At 28.6% G+C, this 21,340-nt stretch overlaps 1 protein-coding gene across 1 annotated transcript; it reads right to left on the reverse strand.

The window, feature by feature from the left end:
• Positions 1 to 2,440: 2,440 nt before the first annotated feature.
• Positions 2,441 to 20,852, reverse strand: LOC126898636 (pickpocket protein 28-like). The gene is made up of 11 exons (XM_050672886.1): positions 20,749 to 20,852; positions 18,082 to 18,282; positions 17,231 to 17,390; positions 10,946 to 11,088; positions 8,645 to 8,798; positions 8,100 to 8,397; positions 6,936 to 6,989; positions 3,212 to 3,356; positions 2,913 to 3,031; positions 2,643 to 2,843; positions 2,441 to 2,548 (listed from the first exon to the last, which is right to left on the reverse strand). Exons 1-10 carry the CDS (start codon positions 20,841 to 20,843, stop codon positions 2,710 to 2,712), a joined length of 1,503 nt encoding a protein of 500 aa, XP_050528843.1. The 5' UTR covers positions 20,844 to 20,852; the 3' UTR covers positions 2,441 to 2,548; positions 2,643 to 2,709.
• Between the last annotated feature and the right edge of the window lie 488 nt (positions 20,853 to 21,340).

Genomic DNA, 21,340 nt, shown 5'->3' on the forward strand with positions numbered 1-21,340 from the left:
ATGTAATGTTTGCGATAAAAATTACATTTTATCGGGATGTTTTTTGTACTTAAAACTGCCATAACTTTTTCAAAAATGAACAAATAAAAATAATATTTTTTTGTATTGAAACCTTAGATATTTCCCTTTCATTTGATATAATTTTTTTTGAAAATCTAACACTTATTCTGCTCACTGGGAGGATTTAAAATAGTAACTTTTTTACAAAAAATAACTTTTTCAACTTAATTTTTGAAAATGTTCCGGAAATACTGCGTCCTTTAAACATATATAAAATTAAAGCTTATTTTATGTACTACAAAATGAAAAAAAAAAATTTGTCCCGACGATCTATCTTCTATACGCAAATGGCTACCATATTGAAAAATATACTATTTTTGTATGATAATTATGGGTTTTGTATTTTATTTTAATAGAAGTTGATGTTGCTTTTGCAATTATCCATCAATTTTTTAAAATTAAACACTATCTACAGATTTGCATCGAAGCGTTTCTTATGATAGTGATTTTAATCACTGTCAGATTAAATCTATACTGGACCCTACTATGCAATGTCTCCACTATGCCGCGACCCCACTGTGCTACCATTTTTTTTAATGAAATTACTATTTTTCATATTTTATAATGATTATACATTTGAAAATTAAATTAAAAATTCATATTAAATAAAGTTAAAAGTATTCAAATTATTATTATTTTTTGTATGCATATATATATATACACACACATATATTAGTGTGAATATATATTATTGATTTAATATTTAAATCAAAATAATAATTTTGAGGATGACCTCAAAATTCACCAATATTTTATGTATGCTGTTTAGAACAAAATTCCGATCACTTGGCATCAAATTTATTTAAAACAAAAAATCACGAAGTATATTTAGGTACCACTCTATATTATATATAAATTGTGTATATTTATGTACTCTAATAGTATTAGATTAACTTCTATTTAAATTTATATTTGTAATATTCATAAGTATTACATTGTATTTGTAACGTCACTCAACCAAGTGTTTGGCATTTAAATGACGTCCTTAAGAAATTAACAAACTTTATTTCAATATCAGTTGAAGTTGTCCCGAGACTGTTATGTGTTTTGTCTCATTAACTGATTTTTGCAAATCGGAATGTAAATTATTTTTATTATTTGTACTTTTTTTTTTTTAATAAAATCTAAAAATATGTTTGTTAATTATGTTAACTATTAGTGTTTTAAAACAATCAACTTTGATTTTATAATAATATTTAATAAAAGTACTTAACACTGAAGTTTAAAAAGATTTCAGGTTTTCAAACATGAGGTAGATTGTTGTACCTTTTTGTTAGGTATGTTTCATAAATATGTTTTTTTAAATGCACAGCGATATTAAATTAAAAAAATATTTATTTCAATCACTATTGGATTCAAGAATATTAATAATATAAAATTGATGTTTTATCTTAAGAATGATTGAAATTGAATGGAAATCTTCATTAATAGAAGATATGAAAAAACTAATGTCTAACTTCAATTTTTAGGACTATACAATAATTATTTAAAACACAATTGTCAATATTCTAATTAATAATAATTTTCTCTTCCTGAAATTTTATTCCGAATCATCGTGTTTCAGTAAGTATTCATGATATAAAGCTATATGGAACCAGGGAGTAAATTGAGAACAATTTAGAGCAATATTTTCCGGATTTCTTCGATCGGGCGTTCTATGTTCCGAATTGTAGAAGTCCGGTAATATACGGTCAGGGATTTTATATTCCATATTTATACGATCCGGGATTTTACGATCCTGAATTTTACAATACAGTTTTTAAAGTTTCCATAATTATACAGTACCAGTAATATACATCATATTTTTTTCGGATAATTCATGTTCCGCTCATTTTTTTCATGCATAAATATGGCCTCCCTTACAAACGCACATAAAACCATTCTCCTCGCCAGGAAAAAAAATATACCTGCTCGATTTAAAAATGAATTGTAGTATACATATTATGTGTATTTAACTATAATTATTTTTTATTTATTGTTATGAATTATGTTTTATTTGTTGGTATGATGTAAATTAAGTACTTTTGTATAATAATTAAAAAAAAAAAATGTACCATAGCTATAATATTAATTATAATACATTTTAATAAACAATGAGAACAATAAAAATCCGTTTCCTTACTTATTGAACACTATATATTAAAATTGTTAATTTTAAAATAAATTATGTTTTCATAATTTTTATTTTAAATTCAAAAGAAATTAATAAAGATGGTTAAATATTTGTAATTCCTTTTAATTAATATAACTAATTTGTGATAAAATTTATTTATATGCATAAATTGTGATAGCTAAAATTATATATAAATTATAGAAAAAAGATAAAAAAAAATAATTACATAAATTAAATTTTAACTTAATGTGTTATTCTCAAAATTAACTTAACTTCAATAAGTTAAATAATGTGTCAACTTGCTAAGCATTTCAGAACCAATTTTATATTATTCCATATCTTTAAAGAACCATGTTTGTAATAATCAATCTATGGCTTAAAAATAATGAATATATAAACTTTTAAAAACATAATATTTTATGTACTTTTTTTTTTAATAGATTAAATTTGTCTTGAACATGATACTAACCTTTTTAGATAAAATATAATTTTTTTTATACAAATATTAAAATTTTCGTAATGCCTGCCAATTTTATTTAATTTGGTGTCACATCCACAATTGTATTAACTTTTTTCAATTCAATTAAAAGTTTGTAAGTATAATATATTACTTCTAAAATAGTCATGATACTACAACCAAGGAATAAGCTAGCCATTCCTCCAAATGCAACTATAATATGGATACAACATAAATATAGATTGTAAAGCACATTTATTTCATCAAAAAAGTATAACATACCTATAAGTTCTTCTGCACTGTATTTTAGTGATCTTCTAAAACTGATAACATATGGTTTTTTGTAGTGAATATCCAAATAAATATGGTTTGATTCCAAGGAAAAATTCCTTATATTGAATCTTTAATACATAATGTTGTTTTACTAATCATAATGTATTTTTAGTATATCTTTTATGCTACTAATGCATTTTTTAATAACGATAAAGTAATTAAAGTAAGGATTATTTTAATCGATTGGAATATACTCTCGCTAAAAAATACATATAAATAAATTTTATTTAGAAATATGTGATATATACTCATTAAACGTTGTAATTTTTCTATTTTCTGACGTGTAACTGATGAATGAACAAGGCGTAGGACAGCTGCAGTTCATGTATTCAGGTAGACTCCAATCAGGAAATCCACTCTCTTCAATTGGCGGTGGGAAATTTCGGAGCCGAACTTATAATTTAAAAAAAATAACATAGTTTAAAATGTGTCAAATATTAATAGCCAACAAAGAAAGAGTCCAATTATTTATGTGAGATAAAACACTAAATAATTTACCTAAAATTTTCTATCTTACATTGATTTATAAAATGATTATAAATAATACTAATAAATTAAATTAAACTATAGATACAACTCAACTCTACCAAATTTTTTATCCTTCCTCTTGATCCCCCCGATTAATATGTATACTCCTTAATGAAACTTTTTGATAACCCATTCTGCTTTATATACCAATCACGTAACATATCATCATATCAAGTACCCCATTTCTGAAAACACACTAACAAATTATAACTCATTTACTTCTTTTATCTTAAAAGCTGTTATTGTTTCCTCTCCATTAAAATACCTACTTAAAAATATTTTCTCCCTCTCCTTTAAGGTGATCTTTTATTTGTACTACTGAAGTTATAAATCGTATAGAAGCTCTAAGAAAAAATAAGAACCTAAGGCTCAATTAGTGATTTTATAGATTAAGAAATATTCTTATCAAAACTATAGGCATCTTGAAATTAGAAAAAAATCCTGTCTGTCAAAAAACCCCTTTAAATTAAATTTAAATTACTTTTAGGAAATTTAAAATTTGTATATTCCGCCCATCCACCTCTCGTTTAATTTTTCATAATTTTAACTCAAATTTTCACCCCATAACCTCTTTTATCATTCTTTTTAATTAAATAATGCTATTTCCTCGTATTCTACAGCTACTGGCTTAGTTAGAATCTTCACTGGCTTAGTGAAGCATCTTCCTTTAACGAAGTTAATAGTAATTTCTATATTTATGATATAATCCACTTTACATTCAATAAATCACTAATAGAAGCCATCTCAATATTTAATCATTTGTTATCATCTTTATTTAACTTGTTACTATTTTCATTTTTCAAAACCTATTCCAATGTGAAATTAATTCCAGTCAATTAATGCTCTTTTTTAGAAGCAATTCCATTAATCCGCTCCTATTATGTTCAATGGTGACATTTTCCCAAGCAGGCTCCTACGAAAGAGTTTGATCTGTATGATTTGGGGTCAATCGGAAATCTTGTAATTAAATTGATAAAAAATATGTGAAGATAACTATGATAATAATTATAATAATTAATATTATTCAATTATAATGTAAGAACTTAAATCGAAAGCTATAGGTCTTATGTGCACAATGATTAAATAACATATGTATGATATAAATCATATATCATACATCATTGATGTATCATCCATGATATGTTCCTAATTGATCTTCGCCAACACCTGACTCATTCAGACAATGAACTGATCATGAACCATAAATACAGTATTGTGGGTTATCAAATTTTAAACATCGAAATCCATGACATCTTAACCCAATCCAAACAGCGATACCAAGTTGAACACGTTCAACTTGGTTGAAACCAATTGGACACATCCAATCATTTAGCCAATTCTATCTTCCACTTCTTAAGATTCATCATTCCTAAAATTTTTACTTTTTATTTCTATTATCATTTTCACTTGACTGCCTTTAAAGCCTGATAAGATGATTAATCGATAATAAAACTTAAGTTTACTTGTTTGGTAATTCTCATCTAATATAATCCTATTTCCATTTTTTTCTTTTACAATTTATATTATATATACATATATGTACGAGGTGTGTTCAGAAAATAACAGGAATTTTTTAATTTCGCGGGTTTGGATAGACTGATTATCAATTTTTTTTTTAATATTAAGTATGATAAAATTTTTAGCTGAATTCATTTTTTACTTTGTCAGTGGCAGCCACTAAGGTTAGGCGTATTTTTATGACCTCGGCGATTTTCGTTTGTTTGATCAAAAGATTTTTATCAAATTTTGCGTAAAAAAAGAAATTAAGTGTAACGAAGTGTGTGAAATGTATAACAAGGGCCTATGGTAAGTTTGCTATGAGTAAAACAACGGTTTAAGAGTGGTATAAGCGTTTCCAAGATGGCCGTGAAAATGTTGAAGATGACGAACGCACCGGACGCCCCAGCATATCAACAACCGATGAAAATGTGGAAAAAGTGAAAGAAATGATTATGAACAATTGCCGAATCACAATAAGAGAAGTCGCTGATGTTGGAATATCGATTTGGTTCATGCCATGATATTTTTTCGAATGTTTTGGGTACGAAACACGTAGCAGCAAAAATTAAATCTAAAATTGTTGAATTTTGAACAAAAACAGCGGCGAATCGAAGTTGCTCAGGAGTCACTTAATGAAGTAAACGACGATGCAGAATTACTGAAACGTGTTAGGTGATAAAACATGAGTTTATGGATACGATGTCGAAACTAAGACTCAATCGTCCCAGTGAAAGCATTCTGGATCGCCAAGACCGAAAAGTGCAAGTGCAATGAACATGACGTTCATTGTGTTCTTCAATTTTAATGGCATTGTTTAGCTTAACATCAATTAGGTGGCGCGTTCTAGCCGCAACTTCGGCACCTACTCGTAGTTCAACTTACATGGTTGGACTACACTAATTCTCCCTTCCTTTCCCTGTCCATGGAATATTTGGTTAAGAAAATTTTTGTAAAAACACTTAGTGTATTAACTCAAATATTTTATTAAATTGAAAATATGTGTCCCCATTTAAAAACAAAGTTGACACCCTTACAAGACATAAGGGATGAACTTAAAAAGTATTACATTGTTAATAACTCAAAAAAATGTGTAACTAAAGATAACCAAATAAAAATGTTTTAATTATATTTATTCTGTACCAAAATGGCAATTTTATTTTATTTATTTTTAATACATTTCTGTAATAACTGCTAATCTGGTCATTTTTTATTCATAGTTTAAGTTATCTGTTACCTGTCTCATACATTATACATTCTCTTGTTTACTGTAGACAACCTATTCGGCTTCAAGTAAGGTCATGTGTTAGCAGACGATCCTACTTATGTATACAATCCACTCATTCCTTATATAGAGTTTATATGTGCCGGGGTAAGCGACATTGGATGTGTAGCCCCCGCTCAAAGAGGCATAGAGCATTTAGAATTCTTGCCATGAAGTCAAACGGTCAATAAGGAGTTCATTCTACAAGTTCAATGCCGTTTGCGTGAAGCAATCCGAAAAAACGACCGGATTTGTGGCAAAACAACTCATGGCTTTTGCACTACGATAATGCACCTGCTTTCACTTCATTGCTTGTTCGTGAACTTTTGACCAAAAACACAATACTGTATCGATATACCAGCCTCCATATTCGCCAGACATGGCTCCGTGTGATTTTTCGCTACTTTCAAAAATAAAAATAACTTAAAAGGTCGTTTTACAAACATACATAACATTAAAAATGCATCGCTAAATGAGCTGATAGATATACCAAATATCAAGTTTGAGAAGTGTTTCGAGGTTTGGAAGAAGCGTAGGCACAAGTGCATAATATCTTTTTTGAAGGCGACAAAATTAATGTATACGAATAAATCAAAATTTTTTAAAAACAAAAATTCCCTTTATTTTTTGAACACACTTCGTATATATATAATATTTTTACTAATCAAAAACAAAATATTCACCATTAATTAAATTTAAACAGTTCAAATGTTCAACTCCACAAGTTTCACTTAAATCTAGAAAAAAAATTTAATTAAAAAAATATTACTTCAAATATTTGTCAAGACTGAATTTAAAGGGTGACTCGAGAAGCAATTTTCTGCAGTGGTATTTTAGGCAAATTAATTTTATTTCCGTAGTGCTTGGGAAAAATTTTTTACGTGAAAAATTTATAAACATGAGTTAATTTTATACACGAATCAAAAAAATTTTACGCCTATTTTGGTGAAACAATCATGTTATATTACATGCCACACTATGATTGTTTTACTAATGTAACCAAATAATTTGTTTTCGTATACAACATGAATTCATTTTTACAAATTTTTGGCTTATTGGACTATTTTTCCAATTTCATTATGTTTTAGGAAGTGGTAAAACGGGTGTTATAATATTTAATGTACTAATTAAATTTTAAACAAAAATTATTCTCATAAACCTTAGAAGTAAAATTCCATTAATTTCTTGATGTTTAATTAAATATCTTAACTAATATATCTATTATATATCTAGGAATAATAAATTTTATACACTACAAATTTATATAACTTGGAGTGTATACTCTTAGTCGAAATGTCTTGTCTCTCTTATTTTTATCGCTTTTTAAGAGCACATTACGGTATCTACCAAAGAAGGAGGTTCTTAACCATTGATATTCCGGGACGGGTGGTTAGTCCATCATCGGAGAGAGGTATAATGACTTCAATCACCGAATTGATTTTTAGCTTGGCAAATGAAGTCGCCAGTGACTGAGTTTCGAACCCAAGACAGTGCGTATTAAGCACTGCCGAGTTACCGACTCGACCATACCGTCTATATTTATTATTTTTTTATAGACAATAAATAAGTTTTGAACTAAGTTTTATTTTGCCTCATCCCCAGAAAACTTTTGTATATTAATTTTTACTATTCATTCGTTAATTGAAAAATTGTAAGATTAAGAAAGTAAGATTGATTTTATTTTATCGTTGTTCCCAATTCAATGTAAGCAGTACAATAATTAATTAAAAATTAAAAGAAAATTAAGATTTATAATAAATCAAAATGGTGGTTTAAGAAGACTTAATTTTATCTAAACATAACACATAAATGTTACAGTAATTACACACCGTGTAATATACAATTACCTTCATATGTAATAGAGTAATATGGAATACATTTGCAGAACTTATAAATGACGTCTAATCGACATTTTTTTAAACAAAAAGATTCGGGGTTGCCTTCTCTAGACAAATCATCTGATATCAAGTAAGATGAACTCTTTTTCATTGTGCATTTACGGTCTTTTTGGTTGATCCAATAAAGTGATTGGTCTGCACTAACTTTCGCTACGGAAACTGATATTTGTGACACTCTGTTTATATCTAAATGTGCTTTGTAACTCATAGTTTCATCAGGAAATTCACCAGGGTTATGCACCATAACCTTTTAAAATAAAACATTTATTTTTTATATGTAACTATATTTGTTTTATTATTTATATTATTTTTCTATGGTTCTAATACATAACTAGACTATTTTCATAGTCACTTATATATATATATATATAATATATATATCTTAGTAGTCAACAAAAAAAAGTTCAACTATTGCTGAAGTTACCTGAAAACTCCTGTTCCAACACTTAAATTTATCTTAAACAAATAAATTAAACCCAATCAAATTTACTTACATTATATCCTGTCATGGCATCTTTTCCTGGAAAGTTTTCATATTCCATGTTTCTTAAAATAAGTTCAAGTCCCGACATTCGTCCTGCCGAATTTGTACGCAAAGGGATCAATTGGTCATCCTCTCCAGTTAATGGAGGATTTCTATCACTATAACTATAAAGTATCGATATCTTAAATAACATAATCATGTTCATTCATACTTACGTTTTGAGATATAAAATATTTCTTTTTTAGCATTAGTTTATCATTGCGCTTCTTTACTTTAATTATTTATGTTTTGCTATTTTTTAGATTTTTGTAGTCACTAAATTAATATAATAGTGGCTATAAAACTCTAAAAGAGCATATAGTTATGTATTTTGGACAGCTTATTTTTATAAGTTTTAAAATAAATTGTAGGAAAAGAAAGAAAATAAAATCAGTTTTAAGGGAATGACAATAAAGTTAAACATGTGATTTCGTTGAGTTGAGTTAATCACTCCATAAAAAGCAAGAGTTTATAGTAAAAAACATTATAGTTAAATAAAAAAAAAATTATGATAAAGCTAAATATTTCACAATAATATTCTGGTTGTCACTTTTACGGAGAATTATTCACGATATTTCGACAAATCTAATAATTTTGGTCCAGCGAATATTTTGCGTTGGGTTTATTAATGTTGAAAAAATGAGAAATTTTTTATTTTGGTATTTGTGAGTTACAAAACATTAAATATTGACAGAGGTGGTTGTTGAATGATTTAGATGACACAAAGTTTCAGCGATTAATTGGCTTGAGCCATTTATTTTAAAATTAAAAAAAAAAGAAAATCTATACTGAAAGTATAACAATAGTACGTAAAAATGTCGGTGACGATACGTCGAAGTCTTGCGGTGAAGTCGAAAACGAAAGTGGTCCGGACGAATACTAGCAAAGGCTGGTGTCATGAAGATAACTGACTGGACGTATTATTGGGGCGGGTATTCGACGCTAGGCATTTATTGAACTTTACACCATGACGATAACGCGTGTGTGTAACGGTCCGGTTTACAGTGGAGCGGAGGCTGAAAAGGAGCTGACACGACCGCAGGGTGTCAAACGGGTGACAACGCCGTGGCAGTGTCAATATGTATATTATTAGAATGTATCTTTATTTTTTATTTCTTATGAGGTTGTCGTCAACTTTATTTTTTCTAATAGCGACATACATAATGAATTATCTTATAAAATAGAAAATGATGTAATTAAAAATATTACTGGTCGATAACAAATTTTGCACCAATATTTCAAAATTATTAAAATTTTATTCCTTGGCGATAGGAATGTCTAGTAATAAAAATAGCAGCGTCTGCGCCTTACCTCCAGTGATTACTTTAAATTGTTATTTACTTGTTAAATACTCGTCCAAAACATAAAAGTTGTTATCGACCAATAATTTTCATAATTACATTATTTTCTACGTTATTAGCTAGTTAAATATATATGTTTACATATATTACAAAAAATAGAGTTGACACCTCTAAAAAACGTAAGGGACGAATATATAAAATATTTATAAAATAAATATATGTTATAAAAAAACATATATAATATATATGTTATAAAATATTTTATAACATAAATGGAATTACATATGTAACTAACAAAAGCCAAAAAAAAAATTATTTTAAAAGAAATCGAGTGGCTAGCGTTACAAAAAACAATCTACAATTATGTATATAATTTGTTTTTTTACTTTGTTTATGCATGACTAATTACTAGCGTCTATTTTTGCGTCTCACGCTTTCTTATATGGTTTTGTTAATGAAACGGAAATAAAATCAAGTAAAATAATTGTAATTCTGAAATTTTTGTTAAGATTTTGGTAAATAGTTGTGGTAATAATCGAGGTCCTGTAAGAATCGAGTATCTGTAAGAATATAATTGGTTTTGTAAGCAGAGCATTACTCTAACTTCTCATCTTATCATTTAATACACTAAGCAATTAAATTAATAAACTGTATGTGCACCCAGCCTACACTACATACTCACTCTATTTATTAAAATTTTATAACTCGAAAAGTATAAACCCATCAAAGTTTTTTATAAGAAAAATGTTAAAAAATGACAATTTTAAAATTAAAAAGAAATTATTTATTTATTTTTTATTATTAAAAATAATTAATAAAAAAATGTATTTAGTATAACAGTAAAACTGTCAAAATTATTAAAAAAAAAAAAGTAACGCAAAATATTTTCTGGATCAAAAGTTATCAGATTGGCTAAATAGCGTCGGTTTCTCTATATAATTAGTATCTTCAAAAGTACATTAAAAGTTTACTTAGAATTTCTATCTGCCGTTTTACTATTAAACGAATAACAAAAACCAATTTCACTACGTTGTCTTCTGAACAAATCTGAACAGTTGTATTTTATTCCTCTCCAAAAGCACTTTACAAGCATATCATCTATAGTTGGTCCTAACTAAATCAAAATTATAGGGTTAAACGTTATTAGTAGATATATGATTTAATCAATAACTTTTAATAATATATGTCTCAAACTATTATATTTACATCATATCATATACATATAGGTATATTTGAATAGTATAAGCTTGGTTCATTATAAAATAAATTTTATGATTTAATGTATTTACCAAGCCTGTGTACCATTTACAATTAGTTCACAAAATTAAATACAAATTTAACATCACTATTTATTGATAAATAATCAACTAATTATTTAGCAACAATTTTTTTATCCCACTTCTGGTTGTTGTCTCCCTACTACTCCAATTCTTCTGTATTCAAAATATTATCTGCACGATTGTAGAAATATTCAATTTTTATAGTCATCTGTTAACTTCACGTGTTATTTCATACCAGACCAAATATTATAAATTTTGTAAAATCAAAATTATACTTTTTGATACTCCTAATGAAGAGATATATTAAATAATTGAGCTATTTTTTTGAAATAACTATTTTAGTGATAGGTACTGTTGTGACCGGGTTGGTATTGTAGACAAAATGAAGGGATAATGCGTTTGAATATTAGTTGCTATTTATTATATTTAAATATATATATATTTACACTTATAATTGACTTTAATGAGTTAATACTTAAATAATATAAAAGATTCAGTGAAATTGATTCAGTGGAGAGTCGTCTAGGTTCGACCCTATGAACTATGTGACTCTTGAACGAGTAGCTGACTATGACTGGCGCGTCGCCTCAGGCGGCGATCGTAGGACCAATACATTGAAAAAGGGCTGAGCAAGTATCGAATGTTCTAGAAGGACTAGATGCTTGTCTGGTAAATACTTTTATAAATGTGTTGAAACTTTCATGGATTGTCATATTATTTGAAAAGCTTGAGGATTTATCCATGTTTGGGGTTGATTGCTGACGTTTCGGACTCATTGCAGAGTCCATCTTTGGAACTATAGTTACTGCTCGATGGCTGAAACTATACTGGCGGCTTATCTTGTTATCAGTCTGTTTTTATACGTTGGTTGTTTATCATATCAGTTGTTTACCGTATCGGTTGTTTATCATATCTGTTTATGACTCATGTTGTTTACGGTATCTTGTTTTTGCTGATGTTTTTGTTGATGACTTTGTTTTTGATTATTGTTGTTGTTTTTTGACATTCTTGGCATTTTGGTCTTCCTTTTCTGCACCGACAGTTTTCCATTACGTTGATAGTAATTTTTTCTTGTATTGAACTGTTTTCAGTGTTGTTAGTTGATTTTCTTTTTGTCTGGTGTATGATGGGTAACCAAGTTTCGCTTATTTTCCATCCGACTTCTCTGTTGAAATTCTCTGGACATTTTTCGATTTCTATTACCTCTTTGTACATTCGTTTGCCAAAATGAGTTTCTTTGTTCAGTATTTTTTACTTTATCGAATTGGATGTCATGTCCTTTGTTTTTAGCGTGTTCGGCTACTGTGGATTTTTCTGTCCTTTGGTAATCCACGTCTTTTTCATGTTCTTTTATTTTTGCTGCAATAGCTTTTCCTGTTTGTCCAATGTAGGATTTACCACAAGAGCACGGTATTTCATATACTCCGGGTGTTTGCATCTCTGGTAGCTTATCTTTCGGGTTCCGGAGTAGTGATCCTGCGACTGTGTTCGGTTTAAAAACAGTTCTTAGTTTTTGTGCGATTCTTTAAATGCGGTCAGTGATTCCCTGTATGTACGGTAGTATTAAAGTTCTTTCCTTTTCATCTTTTTTGTTTTCTTCATCGTCATAGCGTGTTGTTTTTTCTTTTCTCTGCTTTTCTGATTGCTTTGTTGATATTTTTGGTTGTGTATCCATTGTTCTTGAGTGCTTGTCGTAGGTATGTTTTTTCTCCATTCACGTGGTTTTCATCAGCTATTCTGACGGCTCTTGTTGCCATTGTGTGTAATAGTCCCATTTTTTGCGAGGGGCAGTGGCGTGAATCGGCGTGTAAATATCTATCAGTATGTGTACTTTTTTTGTATACTCCTGTGCCGAATTTTCCATTAGGTTGTTTATTAACCATTATATCCAAAAATAGCAATTTGCCGTTTTCTTCTGTTTCCATAGTGAACTGTATGTTGGCGTAAATGCTGTTTAAGTGTTGCAGGAAAGATTGTAGTTTGTCAACGCCATGTTGCCATACGACGAAAGTGTCGTTTACATACCGTAGCCGCATTTTTGGTTTTTTGGTTTACGTGTTCATTGCTTGCACTTCAAACCATTCCATAAATATGTTGGCGAATACTGGTGCTAGTCTTGATCCCATTGCCATTCCATCAGTTTGTTCGTAAATGTAGCCTTGGTATGTGAAAACTGTTGTTTTGGTGTACAATTCCAGTAAACTATGTAGTTTTTCGTCTAACCATTGTTGTTCTTTTATGATATTCAGTGTGTCCTTTATTGGTACCATTGTAAATAACGAGACTACGTCGAAGCTGACCAGAAGGTCTCCGTCTTCTCAGTTGGTTTGTTGCAATTTTTCCACAAAATCAGTCGAGTTTTTTACATAGGAAGATGTTTTTCCAGTGTAGGTTTTCAAAATTTGTGCTAAGTGACCTTCCAGGTTATATGTCGGCGAGTTTATGATACTGACTATAGTCTGAGCAGCACGTCATTGTGTATTTTTGGGACGTCGTAAATTCTTGGTAGTCTTGGAACCGTCACTAGTAGTTGTTTTCGTTCTTTTTCGTCTAGTATTGCTTTCTTTGTTTCATCATTGACTAGTTTGATTATTCGGTTTAGCGGATTTCTTTTTATGATTTTGTACGGCCCTTCTTCTAGTAATTTCTTCATTTTAGTATTATAATTTGTGGTCTTCATGACAACTGTGGCATTTCCTTTATCAGATTTTAGTATTATAATATTATGGTCGTTTTTTAAATTTTTGAGTGCAGTTAACTCTTCTTTGTTGTAGTTCTGTTTTGGCAGTCCTGATTCTCTTAAAATTTTGTAGCTTTTTGCCTGATGATTTCTTTTTCGTGATCTTCAAGTTGGTACAGTGAGTTTTCTATACTGCTTATAATGTCTTCCTTTGGAATTTTCTTTGGAACTAACGAAAAGTTAAAACCTTTTTCCAGAATGGTTAATTCAGCGTTTGTCAGTTCCTTTCAGTTAGATTGACAACCGCAGTTTTCTTGTTGAAGTTGTAGTTTCGTTTTTCTTTATTTTCGATTTTCCCCTCGAGTCTTTTGAACTTTTCTATTTGTTTGTTTTTCCTTATTTTATATATACTTTGGTTAGTTGTTTTTCAACCATATTTGTTAATTTTGATAAATTAACAAATAATGGTTACGAGACAAAGGGGCTTCCGTTCCCATGATAAATATATATTATTAAATTACACAATTACAATTAGGCAGCAAAAAGCCAGTTCACAACAGTACTTATTGATACAATAAAAAAATTCAACACAATAGGGACGCAGATACTTGGAAAGGTACTGATGATATCTATTAGGGACGATTAACATCAATATCCCCGGTCTGGGGATCGGTGGATACGAACCAGCACGGTGAGGACCTGTTGGACCTGATGTTAGCCCTCGGACTGTTGTCGGCCGACAGGGGTACCACCTCGACGTACGAAGGTCACGCCTCGAGCGCGGTGGTGGACGCCACGCTAGTGTTCCCGTCGCTGCACCCGCACGTGAGCGGTTGGTCGGTTCTCTCGCACAGGGAAAACCTCAGCGACCGCCGGTACATCGTGTACGAGTGCGGACACGGAAGCCATCACCTGCGAGACGTGCCCCACGCGCCGGGTGAGTGGGCTGGCGGGTCGGCCCGGGTACGGAAGTCGATGCATTCAAGACGGGCTTGCTGCTCGCTCAATGATAGGTGTCCGACATATCCGCCCCTGCCTCCACCGGTGTTCGGGGAAGACGTGTTGGTAGAGGAATTCACCACCCAGGAGATAGCCGACGTGGTGGCGCGCGTGCGGGGTCGGAACACTGCTCCCGGCCCCGACACGATTCCAAACTGGGTGTGGGGGTTGGTAATCCTGGCCGATATCAGCGTATGGCTGAGGGCCATTTCGATTTTAGGAGGGGGAGGTCCACGGACGACGCGGCCTCCCTCTTCAGGGCCAAAACCAAGCAGGGCTTCGGGACTCATTCCTAATCTGAGAGGGCCGAGGAAGTTGCGGCGCAGACTATTAGTTAGCGTCGTACATAAGATCATCCTGTACGGGTCCTCGGTTTGGGCGGATACTCTTGAGTATTCTTCCAAAAACTATGAAGCTCTGCTCAAAGTGCAGTGGCGGGCGGTGATCCGGATAGTTTCGGTGTACCGAACGGTGGCCGGAGTAAGTATAATTAAATAATTATTTTTTAATTATTATTAATATTTAAGTTTTGATTTTTCAGACGTCTTAAAACATTTTCAAAAATTGAAAATAAAATATTTTTTTTACTTTGACTGACAATTTCTCATATTAGAACAGTTTTGAAATGTTTTTTAGCTTCGATGTGAAACTGAAAAGGTATTACTTTTACCATGATGTGTTTTTTTTAATATTGTAGTACACATCTAGCGTATTAATTTACCGTACTAAAAGTAAGTTTATTGTTTCTAATATATTTTCCTAAAATTTCAATAGTACCAATGATTTTTAAAAAAAAGTTACAACAGTTTTAAAATGCAGAAAACAATTGTTTTGTAATTTTATTTTTTATAGTAGCGTATTTTTTTAAATTCCTAAATTTGAAGAAGAGGTTTTTTAATTTTTTTAAGTAAATGAAATATAGGGTCACACAACATATTGTGATAAAACATTAAAATTAAAATGATATCATCGATTACATTAACTATTTATAAATTATAGTTTATAAAAAAAATTACTATTAAAATATTTAATCTAAAAAGTAATGATTATTTAATTATCAGTTTTGAAAACACAATTAAACGTCTAGTATTGTAAAATAAAAATAAAAGTTTAAATGTTTATTAATTTTAAACGTTAAAGAAGTTTCTCTAAAATACATTAAGAAAATATTTGACGTTTTTTTACTTAAATACTATTTAATAAAATAATTATTAGTTTCGATGCGTAGCTGAGAATCGATTAGTTATATATTGCTGTGTATATTTTATTGTCAGAATACACGATTAACTGCACTTCAACTTAACTAAATTCGCACACAGCAAATATTTTGTTTTATATAATGAACCTTAAAATATTATTTTGCTTAGATCAAATCATATAGAATCTAGTTAAAGCTATTTGTGCCATAATTTTAAAAAAAATTCCCTTAATACTCATAGTATAAGGAAATATCTCAAAAAATCACAGTTTTTATGAATTAATAATGTTGATAATTATAGTTTTCATTTTATATTAAAGCAATTTTTTTAAGAACTGGTTGGATTATTTTTAATTTTTTATTAATAACACTTCAGACATTTTCCTTCAGTATATTTTTTCTGAAAATCCAGTCAATAATAAGATACTGCGGGGCTAAAAATTATATCACAATTTTTTCTTTTCAATTCTTTATAATGTTTCAAAACACCTTACTTTTTTAAAATACACTAAATTAAAGCTAATACAATGAAATTTAAGACAAAAAAAAAATTACCCGAAAACTTAATTTTTAGGAGTTTTTGCAGAATAAGTGCAAAAATCATTCAATTTTTGGTAAAAATGATTTATTTTAAAGTGTAATGGATACATAATAATGTAACTTCTACACATTTAAAATTAAATGAAATTTAAGGTTCTTTTATGTACTATACGATTAAAAGAAAACAACCTTCTGATGAGTTATTTTCTATGAGTAATTGACCACTTGAGTCAATAATCATGTATTTTTTGGTGAAATGGAATGCCTATATTATTTTAAATTATTTCGATAATAAAACTTGTTATTAAGGAATTGTGCCGTCGGGTTACTCAATTAAGTAGCCTCCAATAACTTTTTATATTGTTTATCAAAAAAATTTGTCTATTTTATGCATTTCAATTTCTTTAAATTTAAATTAAATAAGCAAAAAATAAGTTGTTAACTCTTTAATTTATATTGCTCCATACCTTATTACCATCCGGGGTAATTGCACCAAGTACCCCCTTAAAAGCAATCCTGCATTAACAAACTTAGTTTTACATAGTTTATCACTACTTACATATAACATAATGTCACGAATTTCTTCTGGGGGGATTTTTTCCATTTTCAAACTTCTCACAAGAGGTGCTAAAGCGTTAAAATGAGGGAAACGCATTATACTGATTGCCTTAATTGAATTTTCAAAATATTTTTTTGAATTTGACTCGTTAGAATATATTCTAAAAAAAACATTTAAACTTTTTTTTACTAGTTTAAAATCAAGGAATAAGACGGGTTTCGATAAAAATATTATATATAAATACAGAATGTCCCATAAGATTCTGACATCTTTAATAACTTTTGATCCAACGAATACTATGTGTCTCTATTTTTAAAAATAATTTTTACAATTTTAGACTATGTTAAAAGCATGTTTATTATTATTATTTGTTTCTAATAAGAAAAAAGAATTTTTTTAAATTTCAACTACATACAGCTCGTACTGGCGTATGTGCACTCTTTTTTTATACATGCTCAGTCAATGTATTAAAATACTTTTCAGTACTTTTTTTAAAGTTGTCATCAATCTATCAGAATTTTTTGTAAGAAAAGTGCTAAAATATAGTTATTTTGAAATTTTGTATAAATAAAAAAATTTTAATTTATTTTTTTATTAGAGTTAAATAATAAAAATGTAAGCCATTAACACAGAACAAAAATGATAAAAAATGGTTTTAGAAAAAAGTAATGCAAAATATTCGCTGGATTAAAAGTTAATATGATGTTAAAATCTGGTGACCCACTCTTTATATTTATTTATTTATTACGTTAAAACCTTTGCTAAAATATTTTATATTTAACAAAAATTACCAATCTTACTCCTGTATTTTTCAAAGTAAATACTTATTATTAAAGTAAATTATTACATACTCAGTAAGAGTTTTTACTTTTGAGTACATTGCGTTACTGTTCATGCAGACTGTGATGGCTGGAAAATCAATTTCTTTTAATGGAAATAGTGGATCTTCAATAATTATTTGTATCAATGAATGATTGTATAGTTGCCAGGACTGGTAGAATTTATTAAGTATACATATACCAGCAACGGTAAGTATTGTCATCCATAAAATTCTTTGTAATAGATAAAATAATATTCAATATTATTTTTTTCATGAATTATACACAGTAACGATTAGAGGATAAAATTAATGGATGGACTAAATTTTGTATTAGTATGAATTATAGAATAGTACAAGGAAAAAACGATAGTAGCCCATTGTGGTAAATTTTTCAGGCGAACAAAAACGAAATTATGAATTCTTTTAATAATAATATAAAAACAGATGTATTTATATTACTAACATTAAATAAATTCTAACCAAATGAACTATATTACTTGATACTACTGCTCAGTTTTGTTATATTAAACCATAAAATAAAAAAATTGAATACATTGGACTTCTACCGGTATAATACATCTGTAAATATAACTAATACAACCTAACCAAAACAGTGTTCCTTTATTAAAAATAGAAAATTAACCAACTAATTATTGGTTAAAATCTACTTATTGAACAGATTTTTAAGTAATGTCTACGCGCAAGGCCTCCATTATAATCAACCAATAACAATAAAAGGTATCAGATTCTAAGATTACGATATGGATTGCTTGATTTGATATGTGATTATAAAAAGTAATTTTTTCTGTCAAAACCAGTTCTTTGGGTAACTTAAAAATAAACAAAATTTGAAGCATCCTACTCAAGATTCTCACTCCCTGGGTTGTTTTTTTAATTCATTTGGACTTAAATATTTTTTAATTAAATGACACTTAGAAATTTTAAAGTAAATTTTGTTTTGGTGAATCTTTTAATTTAGGTTTATTTGTGCATTAAATATGTTAATTTTTCTTGTTATGGAAATAAGTATCAATTAATATTTTTAACATTAAACCTTTTTTAAAAAAAAAATTAATTTTATTTGAACAATAAATCAACCCAAAATTACTTAAAATATTTATTTAATGGTAAAAATGTATTGTCGACTTTTCTTATTAGATAGCTAGTCTTATAACTTAAGATCTTTGTTCTAGCGAACATCATAGTGAACAATGACAAAAGTCACAATATTCTCAGTTTAAACTAAAACTTAAATTAATTTAATAATAATTTTATTGGACTAAGTTCATTGCAATCCTATACTTACTGGGTAGCTAGTCATCGAGCTTAATGTATTTGCTTTAACGAGCATCGCGTCGGCGGACAGAGTAAAGGTTGCAACTAGATATTATTCTTGAATTAGGTATGTAAGGTTAGAATATATTTGTAATCCTATGTATATTGGATAGCTAGTCTCTGAGCTTAATTTGTTTGTTCTAACGAATATCGTGCCGGCGGACAGCACAAAGAAACTTACGAACATATTTTGTAGTGTTTAATTTTTGTCTTTGTGATTATTGTGTATTGCAACCTTTCGAGGTATCAGCACCGGGACCCATTGTGCCACAATAATACTACTCTAATAAAATGTTTACATAGGTCTAAATATTTAGAATTTTGTTTTGGCTAATCCAATGGAAGCACTAAAAAATATTGTTGTCGATTTCTCAAAAATAGAATTAATTCAACAAGAATAAAATAATATATGGATTAATTATAAAAGTTATATTTTTAATAAATAATATAGTGTTTAAAATCTTTTACATGTAAAAATCAATCATAGATTTTGTGAAATGAAGTCGTATTATTTAAAATTAAAGTGTTTTCTTAAATAGTTATATTGACTATACAACCTGTAGTGTGAAACCTATACGCAGTACATTTAATAAACAGAATCAAAGTTGAATTACTTAAAATATTATTACGTGGCATAGAATATAAGGTAATTTATGCTTTCGAATCACAAACAATTTATTGCGTTATAATTTAACATAATTTATGCAATATTGTTCAACCCCGAGATCTCCCCAAATCTATTGTTTTAACAATCTTACTTTTTTCATACAATTATATCCCTATTTACCTATTATTAATTATAAAAACTATTTTACTTTTAATAATTATACCAATTATTTAAATGTCTATTATTTATACTTTTCTTTTTGGTATATTTTGGTAATTTGACGAGTCGAAAACTAGTTTTGTATTATTACTCTTTGAGTTAATATCTATGCACTATGGTAAAAATAAAGCGTCATTAAACACTACCCCATTCTTCACTTTCTGAAATTTAAATTAATTATATCTCAAAAAGTAATATTATAAAACTAGTTATGAACCAGTCAAAATTTTATTTAGACCATTCTGCATTTTATAATAAAAAATAAAAATTGGTTTCTATTTAACTTTCGAAAGAGAAAATGTTGTGGAAAATTCACTTATATTAAAAATATATATTTTTTTAAATAAAATACATTTTTTTTGTGCGTAATTATTGAAGAGAGCCAGTCTCAAACGTTTTCCTGGTGCAATGTCAGATATTTATCAATGAAAAATAATTAGACACTATTTTTAATACTAATAGCAATAGAGATTTTTGAAAAGTAACTTATGAACATTTTATATTCGTATTACTATATAAAATAAGCTTAAAAATTACTTTTCCCACTGTTTTGCTCCTTTTTTTAGGACATATCGTAGACCATGAATAGATATTTTTTCACTATAATCTTGCAAATGTAATTTTGTTAACATGTTAACGACTTTCAGTTTAGTTCTAAGTAAAAATGATAGAAATTAAATTTGCGATGTCTACATGAATGTTATTAATTACCTATCTACAAATAGTATATATTTATATGTCAATCACCAGCAAGTCTGCAAAATTACATTAAAGACGTTTTTCAACATATATTATATTTACCTACTTCATGTTGAAGTATTTATTTAGTGTTTTTAAATAAAACATTTTGTATAAGTAATATCATTTTATTGGCATTTGATCCTGTATGAATGAAGTTATTTGTTTGATCTATTTACTTAGGTTAACATTAAACCTATAAAGGGCCAAATATAATATTTAAAAATATATTCATAAAAAATCATCTAATTTTCATGATAAAAAGAATAGTAATTTGAGTAAATATTGTAGTGTAAATAATTTTTTTTCTTAATTCTAATATATGTTCATGACTCGGATTAAGTACAAACAAAATATGCTTTGTTTATGACCTTCAAAAAGTATCATTCAT

The sequence above is a fragment of the Daktulosphaira vitifoliae genome, unplaced genomic scaffold (assembly GCF_025091365.1).
Source record: "Daktulosphaira vitifoliae isolate Bord-2020 unplaced genomic scaffold, ASM2509136v1 Scaffold_2, whole genome shotgun sequence".
In the NCBI taxonomy this organism is placed as follows: Eukaryota; Metazoa; Arthropoda; class Insecta; order Hemiptera; family Phylloxeridae; genus Daktulosphaira; species Daktulosphaira vitifoliae.